The sequence below is a fragment of the Myxocyprinus asiaticus genome, chromosome 29, assembly GCF_019703515.2.
Source record: "Myxocyprinus asiaticus isolate MX2 ecotype Aquarium Trade chromosome 29, UBuf_Myxa_2, whole genome shotgun sequence".
Lineage (NCBI taxonomy): Eukaryota > Metazoa > Chordata > Actinopteri > Cypriniformes > Catostomidae > Myxocyprinus > Myxocyprinus asiaticus.
Window position 1 is genome coordinate 32,092,263 of NC_059372.1, and position 16,339 is coordinate 32,108,601.

At 36.8% G+C, this 16,339-nt stretch overlaps 1 protein-coding gene across 2 annotated transcripts in view; it reads right to left on the reverse strand.

Annotated features, from left to right (window-relative positions):
- Nucleotides 1-2,121: 2,121 nt before the first annotated feature.
- The window catches only part of plxnb1a (plexin b1a), a 102,594-nt gene continuing 88,376 nt past the window's right edge, over nt 2,122-16,339 (reverse strand). Inside the window, exons 22-38 of one of the 2 annotated variants that reach the window (XM_051662275.1) lie at nt 15,734-15,910; nt 15,492-15,640; nt 14,641-14,741; nt 14,324-14,541; nt 13,680-13,858; nt 10,805-10,871; nt 10,479-10,625; nt 9,607-9,772; nt 9,384-9,487; nt 9,182-9,266; nt 8,916-9,088; nt 8,582-8,742; nt 7,598-7,745; nt 7,380-7,444; nt 7,192-7,267; nt 6,972-7,046; nt 2,122-5,057 (exon numbers count right to left, since the gene is read on the reverse strand). In XM_051662275.1, the coding sequence (XP_051518235.1) occupies nt 4,953-5,057; nt 6,972-7,046; nt 7,192-7,267; nt 7,380-7,444; nt 7,598-7,745; nt 8,582-8,742; nt 8,916-9,088; nt 9,182-9,266; nt 9,384-9,487; nt 9,607-9,772; nt 10,479-10,625; nt 10,805-10,871; nt 13,680-13,858; nt 14,324-14,541; nt 14,641-14,741; nt 15,492-15,640; nt 15,734-15,910 (2,196 nt within the window). In that variant the 3' untranslated portion in view covers nt 2,122-4,952. The remainder of the gene's footprint in view (nt 5,058-6,971; nt 7,047-7,191; nt 7,268-7,379; nt 7,445-7,597; nt 7,746-8,581; nt 8,743-8,915; nt 9,089-9,181; nt 9,267-9,383; nt 9,488-9,606; nt 9,773-10,478; nt 10,626-10,804; nt 10,872-13,679; nt 13,859-14,323; nt 14,542-14,640; nt 14,742-15,491; nt 15,641-15,733; nt 15,911-16,339) is intronic. The other variant, XM_051662277.1, reaches the window with a different exon arrangement.

Consider the following 16,339-nt stretch of genomic DNA (forward strand, 5'->3'; position numbering starts at 1 on the left):
TTGTAGAGCTGAAACCGGAAGGTAAAAATACCCACCGTAGAGAGACAGAGACATACAGTAGTTGTATGCAGTTAATGCGATCCTGGAAACACTGACTACTGACATGACATTCAGTTATATTTATGGTGATAAGTACTGTAAAACTGTAGAACGGGATTATATAGTAATAAAATATGAATGTAGAGGAACAAGAGATTTCTATCAGAAATGACTGGGGATTATTGAAATATACAAAAGTAGAAATACTTATATAATTTGCTGTATTCCCTGTCCTACGGTTCAGCACTCTGATACTTGCTTGAACCATCAGATCCTGCCAGAAGCAAGAACGGCAGGGGAGTGGAGCTTACCCTCACCCAGGACCAGACCTAAACTGGTGGTGATGGAGTGGAGGGGGGTGAAAACAACAGAAGTATGCCAACAATGAGAAAAACCTGAGCGGTGGAGAAAAAACAACTTTATATTGATGTTTAAAAACAAAACAAAACCTATATACTGTCCAAGATGGCTTACACCGTGTCTACACCGGGCCTGACTGTTGACATATTGCTTTATTATGGGGCACACTGTGCTGTTCTTTGCACAGTCTGAACACAATCTGATGATTAATTAAACCTGATAGGCTAAATTTGTGTCTCTTCCCATAGAGCTTTAAAGAATAGAGGTCATAGTGTTTACTTTTCCTGTCTGCATGTGCTTCTCTTCCTTTTTTTCTCAAGCATTCTCCATTCAGTTTTGCACTTTAAATGGAGCCCGGCTCAAAACGGCATCATACGCCAGAAATAGATTCCTATTCTCATCCTGACAGATGCCAAACTGATCTTGCTGTTTGGCCATAACACAAATAATCACCAATGATCTGAAGGAGAAAGCAGCTGAGGCCGCTTAAATAAGGACAACATAAATTAATTAAGAGTTCATTAGCAATGGGAAGGATTAAACAGACCTTGAGACATTTTTTGGTAATGTCCTAATGTGTATGATGTGGAGTGTGTTGTTCACAGCTGTTAATGGTTTGCTACTACTTTCCCATGCTGAATGTCTGTTTATGTTAAAGCAAAATAATCAATTTTATTGTTTTCAAGTTACTTCATAGCGATTCATATTTGATAAAATATAAAACTCAAGACTAAGCTGTTGTAAAATAACCAGTGTACACACACCTGTGGCTGCACTGCAGCTGCTATTGCTTGGCAAATGTATTTAGGCCAACTATATTTGTAGGAGGAAGAATTGTTTATCCTGATTTCTATTGTTATTAATAAATCTAACTATTTATAGTACATAGATGTCTTTTAGCATACATCAATAGTGGCTGTGTGTCACTATGATTTCACCATGGTTAAGTTTTTGTTTGAACACCTCTTATTTGTGGTAAAAATCAATGTAACACATTGCATCTAGCGACTTATTACCTTATTTGACTTTTTTACAATTAAATCAGTATTGCACTATTGAGGTCAGTGTGTATATGCTTTGATTAGGAATGGGATACATGCAGAGGATCTTCTGATCTTTCAAGCAATCTGACCTTCACTTTTGAAGGGTTACAAACAGATTAAAGATCTTATCGCCATTAGAAGTGACACACATGCATACTCCTCTGACTGCTATCATTTAATGTTGGTAATTCATATTCAAAGCCCTTAAACCAGTAAACACTTTTGACCTGACCTTATTTTAAATATCATGAGTAACACTTATGATCGTTTATTTACAATAATTTTGATTCCTAAACAATCTTTTAACATAAAGCAATTTTGAAATTATGTATCATCCCAAATTAGAATTGTGATCAGTGATCATTTTGTCAGCATTATTTGAGAATGTTTCAAACACCATCTTTTGTGTTTCAATGGAAGCAAGGAAATGTAAACTTTTGGCACTGGATTTAACATGATTATTGTCACAAACGTATTAAACATATTTGATGAGTGACCTAGAAATAGTGCAGAATCTTAAATATTTCTTTATATTTTACGTCATAACTTTCGTATGCTTTAAAATGGTCAAAATCTTGTTTATTTCTAGGTTTAAAATCCCATATTTTCAGCATAGACTCTTGAACTCCACTGTACTTGTTCAGAATAAAATATACACTCGCTGAGCACTTTATTAGAAACACCTGTACATCTACTTATTCATGCAATTTTCTAATCAGACAATCGTGTGGCAGCAGTGCAATGCATAAAATCATGCAGATATGGGTCAGGAGCTTCAGTTAAATTTCACTTCAACCATCAGAATGAGGAAAAAATGTGATCTCAGTGATTTCCACTGTGGCTTGATTGTTGGTGCCAGATGGGCTGGTTTGAGTATTTCTGTAACTGCTGACCTCCTGGGATTTTCACGCACAACAGTCTCTAGAGTTTACTCAGAATGGTGTACAAAACTGGAAAAAACATCCAGTGAGCAGCAATTCTGCTGTTGATGAGAGAGGTCAACGGAGAATGATCAGAATGGTTCTAGCTGACAGAAAGGTTACAGTGACTAAGATAAACACTCTGTACAACTGTAGTGAGCAGAATCTCAGAATGCACATGATGTCGAACCTTGAGGTGGATGGGCTACAACAGCAGAAGACCACGTTCAGCACTTTATTAGGACCATAGTGTTTCTAATAAAATGCTCAGTGAGTGTATATTAGGAATGTAATAGTGAACAATAGGATTTAAATGAATCACTACTGTTGAATACTACACCACTAAATCTCTCAAAGTAGTTATTTAGATCCTGCAAGCATGCAAACTTCTGTCTTAAATTTAATGTTTATTACAGCTGATACAAAGAGACGTCCGCTCCAGTCTAATAGCTTATGAAACATTTTATGAGTGATAGCAACATTTTATTTACAGTAGAAATGGACAATTAATAAGAAGAGATGGTAAAAACAATGTACAAGCCCTTTAAATAGCCAGCGCATCCCGTGCATGACCTACAAAACAATCTGTTGTGTATCCCAGCCACACGTACATCTAAAACACCTGTAGCACAAAAGTGAACTACAGCAAAAATAAGACCAATATCTGCATGAATGTTTAAAGAGATCTAACCAAACAGTGACAATTACAGCCATCGGTTCGCCATATTAAAAGATAGAAAATGGATTTTTTCATTTGGGGATGGGTCATAATTACCAAAAAATTTGGTCTGTACATTATCAGCCTACCATTGACAGCCAATCAAACAAAAAATAATAAATAAATAAATACATAAAGAAAACGCAGCAGCTGCAGCAGTTATGTACACTCAGTGTTTAGGAAATGTAAGATAAAACAAAACAAGAATAACTGAACGACCATTAAAAAAGAACAACATATGGCTGAAAAGGCACATGTAATGCTTTGTGCTTACCGAAAAACACTGTAATAATGCACAAGGATGTACCTGCTGTGCAGATGGTCCACATGACTTTTTACAGCTATTATTTAATTTCCAAACAATTCAGCCATTTCTGTAAAGGGTAAGAGGGCAAGATGGATATAAATCAAATCATCTTAGGTAGTTTAACTTTTTACAATTAGGTATCTGAACTAATTCTTAACCTTTTGCTATTAAGCACATCTTCTTTAAAGAGCAAACTTACATGATCTGAACAAAACAAACATGGCTTTAAAGGGATAGTTTACCCAAAAATGAAAATACTAATTTTCTATTCCTTTAAGAATGTGAGACCAATTTAAAAGCAAAAAAATAAAATAAATGTAAGAAAGTATGACTGTGATAGCACAGAATAGAAGAATTTGCATAAATGAACTGCTTCATTCATAACTTTTCATTTCAGCCAAGTGTGCAGGGATGTACTGTAGAAAGATGCTGATATCTGTACGTACACATTTTGGACAGCCAGGTAAACAATTTTTTTTTTTTTTTTTTACTAATGCAAGCCAACAAAAACATCAGAACATTAATTAGCACACATTAACACTGAAGAAACAAACTCTAAATGACTATGAACAAATTTACAACTGAGCATTGTGAACGTTACATGACACAACCAATTTTCCTTAATTATCAAGTGTGTTAATCGTGTTAACCTTCTATTTACATAATAATAATCGATAAAATGTGACTTAAAAACAGGTTTACACATGCGACATGCATGTGCCAACCATTTATCTCTGAATTCACGGTGAGTGTCCATGCATGTTAATGTACGGTATATAATACTGTATTCTGTGCCATATGAAAGCATCACAAATGGCCCTTTTAAGGAGAGGTCCCTTAAACCAGTGCTTAAAAAAATATTCTGGATAAAAACAAGACATCCAAAAAAAGGCTTTTCTAGCATGTACAGTTTAGGTCAAATAACATGGCAAAAACAAAATGTCTATGGGTGTGTGGAGCAAGATAATTCATTTAATCGTCATTAGAAGAACTTACAAGAAGAATTTTTTCTTTGAGAGCTTAGTATTAAGACACTGGGTGTAGCGGCAACATAAATCACATCACACCAAATACATAAAAGCTAGCAGTTTCCCAAAAACCTGCCAAACAGGTGGTCTGTATAAGACTGAACAGTGTAATGCGCAAAAAAATTATTAATAAAATATGCCGGCCAAACATTTAAGATGAGGACCTTCTATAGACATCAGACACCCCTCCAACAAACAAACAGTAGAAGTTCAAGCAGCACTTTTGGATCTTTCAGAGGCACTGTAGTATGTTGGCGAGGGCTGTGCGGATGAAATCTTTCATGAAAACATTGACCCTTAGTTTTAGCAGAGAGAGCAATTCAGCAGACCAGCAATAATGTATGTGTAATATCTGCGAATGCTGCATCTTTAACTGTAACAGTGTCTAAGGTCTCTGTCTCAAATAGCTTCTGTTCCTCTCAGAATGCCTTAGTTCTTTCCAGGAAGTGAGAGTTCATGCCTCTGGGCAAGGTCTTGGCTCTCTCTCTTTCATTGGCTTTGTTGCTTTTTTTTCCAGTCTCTATCCAAGGTTACAGGTCAAAGGTCAGTTACTTTATTCTCCACAGCTGCAGCAATCTGTTGTAGTCTGTATCCCAGCTGCATCTTCTGAGCTGTTGAGTCCTCTTCTAAAGCTGTGATAATCTGAAAAGACACACAAAATATAGACATGGACAGTATTTTTATTGTCTGATGTCTGAAGCATCACACTAGCTCCAAGTTGGCTAATTTATGTATAGTTTCAGACGAAGTAAAGAGGGTCAAAGTAAAAAGAGCTATCGATATATTAACGTCAACAGACATTTAAATTATAAGCCTAGTTTGTGTGCTTTCAGTTCACTGTCAGTTGCCTTCCATTCAATGTAATCTTACATAATAGTTTTGGGAGACCACAAGAGGGCGACATAACATTTATTGAAGCAGGTTGTGGCATATCACACACACATTACGAGCTGATGGCAGTCCAAAGTTACCAACGTTTTTATACTTCTTAAGAATGAACAAAGTGAAGTTGATGGGTTTGCAGGTTAGTGTATGAAACTGGTGTAACTGCGCAAACTGAACGATTAGAAATGCCGATGTTTAATATGCAAATTCTCTGTATGTAGCCTTGAATAGTCTTTCATTCAAGTTGTCAAACCACAAAAAGACATACTTGTAACTGAAAATACATTGCGTAGGCTCTATGAAAGATACTTCTACACAATATATCATCCAGCAATGACTAGAGTAAATAATCTGTGTCCTTTGATAATGATTTGTGTCAAATTTAATGGAAAACTAGGCGAATTGAGCACCTTTACGCTGCAGAATTTCGAGAAGCCTCTGGAGACAGCGAGCCTAAAGGTACGTACCATTATAGAAAATAATTGTTTGAATTTTAGAAAGTGCCATGTCGTCTGTCAGATCTGTCCAGTGCACGACCCACTTTAATTTACCCTGATGCTAACACTTTACCAAAATTGTGTTGAGAAATATGTTTGAAAAGACAAAGACTACTGTGCAACAAGCAGCCCGATTTATATCTGGAAAAATCCCAATATATATCACTAATCATCTGAAAAATCTTCTGATTATCGACACGTGAAAACAGCATCAATCCCAAGCCTAATTGTGTGTTAACGTTTTTTCACATCAAAGTTCTCAAAATGATTTTGTTTTTTGCTTTTATGTAATGTTAACTGATATGACCCGGGCATGTTCGTGAAAGGTTACGTGAGATTTACCCTTGTATGCAGGCAAATAATACTCCACTTGCAAACAGGTGAAAGGTAGGGCAACAGATGTTTACAACAAGTGTCTTCTATTTTTGTCATCTTCAATACTGTGCATCTATGCTTCTGTAAATAGGTTGCTTTGCTACTACTAAACACATGTGCTCAAGCATGAGCATATGCCAAGAGCGTGTTGTCAAGCCCTCCTCATCAATATTCACACATGAGCATAACATAGTGCTAGCAACAGAAAGGCCTAAATGCTTAATCACAGGCAAATAACATGAGTGATGACCTTCTGAGAGAAATTAAGTTAAAAAATTACAATTGCACAGAAGAACTACCCTTTGAATATGTTTTTTTTTTATAATAAAACATTTTACAATACTTTACAATAAAGTTGTATTGGTTAACATCAGTTAACGCAATAGTTAACATGAACGAACAACTAACAATACTTTTACAGCATTTATTAATCTTGTATATTATTAATTTCCACATGTTGTAATACATTTATTACACTAGTTAATGCATGAACTAACATGAACAAAGAACAGTAGTATTTTAATAAATTAACATTCACTAATATTAACAAATTCTTTAAAAAAAAATATTATTTTATAATTCATGAAACCTTATGCATTAACAAATAAAACCTCACTGTAAAATGGTACCAACAGTTTCAACCATACAACTTCTGTGCACTACAAAATTGCAATTGGTGCTATTGAATGTTTTTGCCTTACAGCAACAGTACTACCATCAGAATAAGTACACATCCAACCCTGTGTGAACCCTGAATGTGGTTAATACAGACAAGAAAAACAAGACAAGTAAGTCTCACCTGATCATAGTATTTGTTGATATACTTGTACAACTCATGTAATGCCACTAGATGGTTAACCTCATTAGAGTAGTTCTGCAAAAGAAGCACGGCAATAGGTAAACATTTTCAAGACCTTACAACAGATAATATGAACACATAAACATAATTTGATCTTACAAAATTACTCAATGCTTTTTTAAAGGACCACACTCATAAAATATCCAAACATGCAACTCACCCTGGAGAGTTCAGCTAGAGCGGAGTTCATCTCTTGATCACTGACAGAGATGGTCTGTCTTATATCTGAATAATATCTGATAAAATGCAATCATAAAACTAGTGTGATTATTACACATTTATTAAATATTAATGACACATTAATAAAGTCATTAATAATCTCCATCCATTTATAGAATAAAAACTCACCTCTCCACCATTTGTTTGTACCGTGGGATGTCTCGAGCGTACAGTAGCTTATTGATTGGGGAATCCTTCATGTTCAGTACAAGAAAGAGACAAATATTACCAAAGTTGTTAACTGATGGTCTTTTCATCTCACTTTTTCCCCAGAGCAAGCTGCATTTAAAATTAGCTAGACATTAGCAGTTTGACTATTCATTGAGTACTCATTCTGATTGACTTACCCTGCCCAGTTTATGGTCAGCGATGGTGCAAGAGTCCATGAAAGTCTGAGCAATGACTGACAGCACTGCGTCTACATTGTCAGAGGCCTGAACATCAAATATGAATTGAGGGTTCTTCAGAATATTGATCCAGAATCTCAGCGGTAAGCTACAAAACAGAACCAAAATACAGGTTGTTACCCAATGATGTTTGTTTTTGCAGCATTCTATACAGGAAAAAGCAGGAAAACTTGGAAGATGAAGTGCAAATATATTAATAATGTGGTAACACTAGGTTCCATTTGTAAACATTAGTTAATGCAGTAGGTATCATCAACTAACAATGAACAATATATTTTTACATCATATATTAATCTTGGTTAATGTTAAAATGATAGTTCACTATAAATCTCCACTTTCACTTTCTTCTTTTGTTTTTGGCGATTCGCATTATTCATACATATCGCCACCTACTAGGTAGGGAGGAGAATTTATAGTAAAAAAGGACTTAAATATTGATCTGTTTCTCACCAACACCTATCATATCACTTCTGAAGATATGGATTTAACAACTGGAGTCATCAGGATTACATTTATGCTGCCTTTATGTGCTTTTTGGAGCTTCAAAGTTCTGGCCACCATTCACTTGCATTGTAAGGAACAACAGAGCTGAAATCTTCTGCTAAAAATCTTCATTTGTGTTCAGCAGAAGAAAGAAAGTCATACACATCTGGGATGGCACGAGGGTGAGTAAATGATGAAAGAATTTTCATTTTTGGGTGAACTATCCCTTTAATAAAAATACAATTGTTCATTGTTAGTTCATGTTAGTTCATAGTGCATTAATGTTAACATATACAACTTCTGAAATTAACATTAACCAAGATTAATAAATGCTGTAAAACTATTGTTCCCTGTTAGTTCACGTTAACTAATGTTAACAAATGGAACCTCATTGTAAAGTGTTACCAATGTTTTACTTTTAAAATAGTATGCTTGACTGACCTGTTTGTTTTCCATATGTGTATTGTCTCTGGATCTGTAATGTTGTGCTGTGCTGCCTGGTCATCCAACAAATCAAAGAAATATTTCACAGCCAAAGGAACTGGTTGACTGGTGCTCAGAATCACAGTGAACAGATCATCAACAAATTTTTGCAGTGTACCCTAAAACACACAGTAAAAATGGTGAAAAATGTAAAATAAATAGTGACCAGTCATAGCACCAAAAATATACACTTTCCCTTATATATTTATTAAAATGTTAAGGGAAATCTTGATGTCGCTCCCTTATGTATGGAACGTGTGCTCTGAGAGGGTGCTCCTTCTTTAAGCGGTACCTTCACAGACAGCAGGCGAGTGAGGTAGATCTCTGGTATAGCCTTGGCTCTCTCTCGCTCTTTGTCCCTCAGACTGCCTCGTCTGTGTTTGGGAAGCTCCGACTCCTCGCTGGCCTTCACCAGATGCCATTGTTTCACTCCTTCCTCTTCTCCATCTTCCAACATTGGGGTCTCTGAAAGAGAAGTAGAGAGAATTTAAGACAATCTGTATGTCTAAAAGAAACATTCACATGGGGCGAAATATAAATTCATCTTAGGAGACTCACTCTCGCCTGGTATGTAGTCATGGCTGTCATGGTGGATTTGCTTGGATTGTCGTGACACCAGTGTTACTGTGGCACCATCAGGGACCTGCAGAGATACAACAGGAAATACTTACAAATCAATAGTGGCTTACAGATGAATCAGCATGTCAAACTCATTTTATGACATTCTTATACCAAAAAAGCCCTGAAGAATAGCTTGAACCTTGTAATGTTGTAAAGTGTTGAGACGTTTCCAGGAACCTTGAACCACTGATGTCAAGTCCTGATCTGACAAGATCAGATGACCAGCCATTCCTGCTCTCCACTCTATAAAACGTATGATAACAAGAACTGTAAATACTTAAAATGCAACATAAATAATAACAGTAGTTATCTTAAGGTGATAAAAGCCTTTGATTATTGTACCAGCTCCCTGTAGCTCTTACCGAGATGAACGGAGTCTGCGGAGGGTCTTTGGGAAAGTGACGTGCCCTTGCATGTGTGCTCCAAAATCTTCTCTTTCACCTGAGTGATGGTGTCACAATCCAGCACTTTGGTGGGGACTGTCTGAGACTCACCAGCACCTCCACTGCTCACAATAACATTCAGAGTCTATGGAAAATATACGAGAGTTCAAAATACAAAGTTGTTTAATTCACATTTTAAAAGTGCTCATGAATAACTCCTTTTTAAGATTCAATCATGTTATATAATGTGTGAATGAATTATCATGATAAAAATTACTATATTGAGCTACAACATTGAACATGAGATTGATTTAAAATATCAATCCACCTTAATCATACTTTCTAAAAGGCTAGATAATGAATGACACCTTCATAGGAAGTACAATAATACGCAAAGAGGCCCAAAAAAGAATTTGGACATTTAAGCCATATTTAAAAATGTATGAATGTCATTGCATTAGATAACAAAATATCAAACCAAGTGGCATTTCTTTCGAAGAAAGATAGCACAAACAAAACATTTCATATGAAGTAGAAATTGAATGATAAAGCAATAGATAAACTGTTTAGAATTGAGAGAAAAAAGTATTTTGACCCTTTGTGGTTTTCAGACTTAGTGGAACGTGTCCATAGTTAATGTACTAGGATACCAGTGTGAACTTAAGAGGAACTGACATAACCTTGACACCAGCTGGTTAAAAGTCAATGCAAAAATGGCTTAGAAATGTGAAGTTAGTTCTGAGAAAAGCTCTAGCATCATTTGTTTGCAGATAACACTTAAGTGTTATATATGTTTGGAGACACTGTAAATTTATGCATTAACTTCTTTGTACAGAGTGTGTGTCTCTCACCAGTGTGCGGTACTCCACATCTTCTCGCAGTAGTCGGTTGTCATTGAGTGTGTATTTAGCTTTGCCTGTGACAGCGTCCACAGGACCCTTATCTACTTGATGCTTTATGGCTCTGAACAGCATGAAAAATGACTCGCCTGCTGTGTCCTGACAAATGACATATAAACACTCACTAGCAAAAATCTGAAACATATGCTCATACTGAACTACCTGAAATCCACCAACCATCTTTCATCAATTTCACTTCAAGCTACTTGTTTTTATGCAACATAATGTGAAAAATAGGATTTTAAATTAGACTGAACCAAACAAAAAGCATCACTCACCCTGAGGAAGGAGTACAGGCAAATGGACATCCAGTTAGTCAACAGCTTTTCCACCACAGATTCAGTCCTGTAACAGGGGGTCAAATTTATCAAATTTATTTAAATGTATCTATATTATGTATGTGATGTAACAAGTTTTTAGTGATTACATGGAGTATAATGGGGATTCAGCGATTACACTGTAGAACAATAGAGATTCCGTGTATACAATGTAGAAGAACTATGAGGGTTCTGTGATTTACAATGTAGAACAATGAGGACTTCAGGGATTTCAGTTTACAATGTAGAGTAATGAAGATTCCTCGTGTACAATGTAGAAGAACAATGAGAGTTCCATGATTACTGGGGTGTGGCATGGGGGGGCGTGGTCATGTGTCTATCTGCGGGAGAGGGAAATTGCTAAGGCTCGTCACCTGGGCTATAATTACTCTAACACATATCTCTCCTCCTCTGATGCTCTGGCGAGCCTTATCAGGTCTCCCTCCGCCATCACTATAATGAGAGACAGGTGTTAGAGTAATTACAGCCCAGGTGACGAGTCTTACCGCTTTCCCTCTCCCGCAGACAGACACATGACCACGCTCCCCCATGCTACATGGAGATGTCACGATTTTTTGGAGAATGAGTAGGAGTATCGATACTTCATTTTCAGTACTTGTTGATACAGACACCTGTTTTTTATTAATGTTGCAGTTTTCAAATACAATAGTGTGAGACTGATGACTTGAGAACGTTTATTTTGTTTCAGTAACTGTTACTCAAAAGACATCATCAAAAAAAGTTATTTTTCAGCTGTCATAAAGTTTCACCAATTTTACAGAAAAAAAAATAATACGAAAATAATCACTATAAACAAAACCAAGAAAACTGTCCTGCTAACTTGAGATTCCATGTTTACAATGTAGAAGAACCATGAGGGTTCTGTGATTGTAATGTAAAAACAATGGAGATTACATGTTTACAATGTAGAAGTACCATAAGGGTTCCATGATTACAATGTAGAACAACAGGGATTCCGACTTTACAATGTAAAAGAACCATAAGAGTTCTGTGATTGCAATGTAAAAACAATGGTGATCCCATGTTTACACTGTAGAAGAACAATGAGAGTTCCGTGATTACAATGTGGAAAAATGGAGATCCCATGTTTACAGTGTAGAAGAACAATAAGAGTTCCGTGATTACAATGTGGAACAATGGAGATTCCATGTTTACAATGTAGAAGAACAATGAGGGTTCCATGATTACAATGTGGTACAATGGAGATCCCATGTTTACAATGTAGAAGAACAATGAGAGTTCCATAATTAAAATGTAGAACAGTGGGGATTCCATGTTTACAATGTTGAAGAACAATGAGGGTTCCATGATTACAGTGTAGGAGGACAATGAAGGTTCCTCCATTACAATGTAGAACAATGGGTATTCCATGTTTACAATGTAGAAGAACAATGAGGATTCCGTGATTACAATGTAGAATAACAATAAGGATACCATGTTTACAATGTAGGAGGACAATGAATGTTCCTCCATTACAATGCAGAACGCTGGAAATTCCATATTTACAATGTAGAAGAACCTTGAGGTTTCTGTGATTAAAATGTAGAACAATGGGGATTCCATGTTTACAATGTAGAAAAACAATGAGGGTTCCGTGATTACAATGTAAAACAATGCGGATTCCATGTTTACAGTGTAGAAGAACAATGAGAGTTCCGTGATTACAATGTGGAACAATGGAAATTCCATGTTTACAATGTATAAGACCCATGAGGTTTCTGTGATTAAAATATAGAACAGTGGGGATTCCATGTTTACAATGTTGAAGAACAATGAGTGTTCCATGATTACAATGTAGGAGGACAATGAAGGTTCCTCCATTACAGTGTAGAACAATGGGACTTCCATGTTTACAATGCAGAGGAACCTTGAGGTTTCTGTGATTAAAATGTAGAACAATGGGGATTCCATGTTTACAATGTAGAAGAACAATGAGGGTTCCATGATTACAATGTAGGAGGACAATGAATGTTCCTCCATTACAATGTAGAACAATGGGAATTCCATGTTTACAGTGTAGAAGAACCTTGAGGTTTCTGTGATTAAAATGTAGAACAATGGGGATTCCATGTTTACAATGAAGAAGAACAATGAGGGTTCCATGATTACAATGTAGGAGGACAATGAAGGTTCCTCCATTAAAATGTAGAACAATGGGAATTCTATGTTTACAATGTAGAAGAACAATGAGAATTCTGTGTTTGCAATGTAGAAAAACAATGAGGAATCCATGATTATTGTGTAGAAGAACAATAAGGATACCATCCTTACAATGTAGAAGGACAATGAGGGTTCCGTGATTACAATGTAGAATAACAATAAGGATACCATGTTAACAATGTCGGAGGACAATGAGGGTTCCTCCATTACAGTGTAGAACAATGGGGATTCCACGTTTACAATGTAAAAGGACAATACGTTTTCTGTGATTACAATGTAGAACAATGGGGATTCCATGTTTACAGTGTAGAACAATGGTGATTAAGTGATTACAATATAAAACAATGGGGATTCCATGATTACAATGCAGAACAAGGGGGATTCTGTAATTGCTATGTAGAAGAATTGTTATTCAGTGATTACAATGTGGAAAAATGGGGGTTCCATATTTACAGTGTAGAGTAATAAAGATTCTGTAATTAGAATGTAGAGTAATGGTTATTCAGTAATAATAATGAGCAACAATGGGGATACCATGTTTACAATGTAGAGTGGTTACATGTACAATAAAGGGGATTCAGGGATTCCATAGGGAATAAGAAATGGGAACTAAAGATCAGACGAATCACTACTATATGACATGACGTTTACTGACCTGCGTAGCATGAGTTTGGGATTTTTAGTGGTGTACTGCTCCACCAGGTGACTAAGCAGAGTTTTTAAGATGTCAGTGAAATACTCCAGCTTGCCGTGCAGTGCCACTGTGAGGAGGGATGCCACATATGCCCTGTCCCTTGGAGAGAAGGTCCGCTGGGCTTCCAGAGTGTGGATGAACTGTACAGAAGTACATAAACACAACAGATGAGTCTTGTCACATCTGACCAGAAAATACATCTTTATGGCCCATAAAATCTTTCCATACCAAAACATTTTGTGTGCTTGTTAGAATTATCTCTCACAAGCTCAATTTTTGTTGAAATTGACTTTACTGTTTTTATGTTAAGGGTTCCAGACGCCTAACGACATTTGTATAAAAAAATAAAATAAATAAAAAAACATTTATTCATGTTTTATACTATATCTGGGGTATCTCAGACTCCAAAAATAGGTAATGTAACGTTTTTCATAGAGGACAGTAGAAGTGTTTAAGAATTTTGAAGAATCCATTTTTATAATCAGTTCTCAATAAGATTAGGAAAGTCATGATCAACTTGATGCTTAAATGTTAAGTATGTTTTTCGAGCTCGTCTTGGTGTCTCTTAGAAACCAAAAAGAACATAATAGTTAGGGAAAGACCACCTTTGTGAGGAAAAGCTTGCTGTTGAGGAGGTTAGACAGCTGAACCAGGCCTTGCTCCACAGTAGCCCGGCGACAAGCAGGCACGTCCAGGTCCCGCCTCAGTGGAGAATCACGGTGACCGGGGAAGAAGATCCTCTCAGAATACCTGCGATAGTCAAGGAATGGAATTCCAGATCCCATCAGATCACTGGACACGTCCATCATCTCAGTCATCAGATCTACACACAATACAAAAACACTTCATTATAGGATACTGAAGGAATTTTGTAATGCAGAATAAGCAGTGTCTGTCTGTTGTTTGTGTGGGGGTTGCTGACCTGTGAATTCCTTTTTACAGCGATCTCTGACACTGGTCTCCAAATTTTCCAGTTGGATCTGAACTTTCTTATAGTCTCTTAGTGCTTGCTTACTTTTCCTCCTGTTAATTACACACACAAAAAACAAACACATGCAAATATTAAGGATATTATGCACTGCTGAGACACTTGAGTCTGGTACATTTCTGTTTATTCTCAGCTCCATGTCCTGATGTTTGCCAGTAATGTGATTTGTGTATTGTATTGTAAGTTGCAAGATGTAAAAACAATCAGTGTAACTGCAATACGTATATGGCCAAATGTATGTGAACCCCCAGACATCACAACAAGAAGTGCTTGCTGAGCATTTAATCGCAAAACCATTGGCATCACTAGGGAGCTGGTCCTCCTTTTGCTGATATAACAGCTTCCACTCTTCTGGGAAGGCTTTCCACTAGATGTTTGAACAGGCATGTGGGGATTTGCTCACATTCAGAAGCAAGAGCATGAGTGAGGTTAAGCACTGATGTTGGGCACTGGGGCTTAGGAGCGGTCAGCACTACCATTCATCCCAAAGGTGTTCAGTGGAGTTCAGGTCTGGGTTTTGTGCAGGCCAGTCAAGTTCCTTCACACCAGACTCAGTAAACCATTTCTATATGGATCTCACTTTGGACACAAGTTCATTGTCATGCTGGAACAGACAAAGGCCCTCCCGAAACTGTACGCAATTCTCTAGAATGTAATTTTATGTTGTCGTCCTAACTGGAATCCAGAGGCCTAGCCAAACACATTCATTAGAATGGGGTGTCCACATACTTTTGTCCAAGTAGTGTATGTCTAATATTAATAGTAAATAATCTGTATGGAAATACCTGTATATGAGCACGATAACCAGCACAATAAGAGCCACAATCGAGGCTCCCACCCCGACCCCAACCTGGGCTTCCAGAGGAAAGGCAGCCTGGCCTTGAGAATCATACTGCACTCGTCCCAAAGAGAAGTTCAGATTCCCCATCCTTACCTATACATTCACAAACACATACAGTTGAATATTGATACTGAATCAATGGGACACACCACAAACCAAAATGCCTTGAAATGTAAGCTGGCGTACAGTGAACTCTGGGAGAGCCTCAGTGGACTCTCGTTTCTTGGTCACAGACACTGGTGGCTGTTGTGTTGGTGGCTCACAGTACAAGTGGTTCATGGTTAGAGTCTTCACAGCACACTCCCCATCTCCTATCAGAGCAACCACCTCCTCTTTAGACATGGCCAGGTCCAAGTTCTCGCCCTAGATCCATATAAAAGAAGTGAATGGTTACAACCTTTTAAAGGTGTTTTTCGTTTTTTTTCTTTTGATGAAGACAACTATGAGTAAGCAATTTATAGGTTGATTTCAAATGTAGAACTATTTTAAAATATTTTATATTGTTGGAAAACCTGTAACAAAACTGTACTTTTGCATTTCTGTTTGGTACCGCAGCTTGAAATTTTAAATCTTTCATCTAATATTTTGATCAAGGTTTTTTTGTTTACTTGCACTAAGTGTTCCAAACAAATCTCTTGACTAGCTCAAAGATTACATTTGGCTAGATCTTCCATTGCAGTGCTTATTGTAGCAGTATGAGAACTTGTAAACACAGCTTTCTTTCAATAAAACAATATGCACTTTGACTCTCAGAAATTACGCAAAGCAAGCCAATCAGATTGGAGCTTGCCA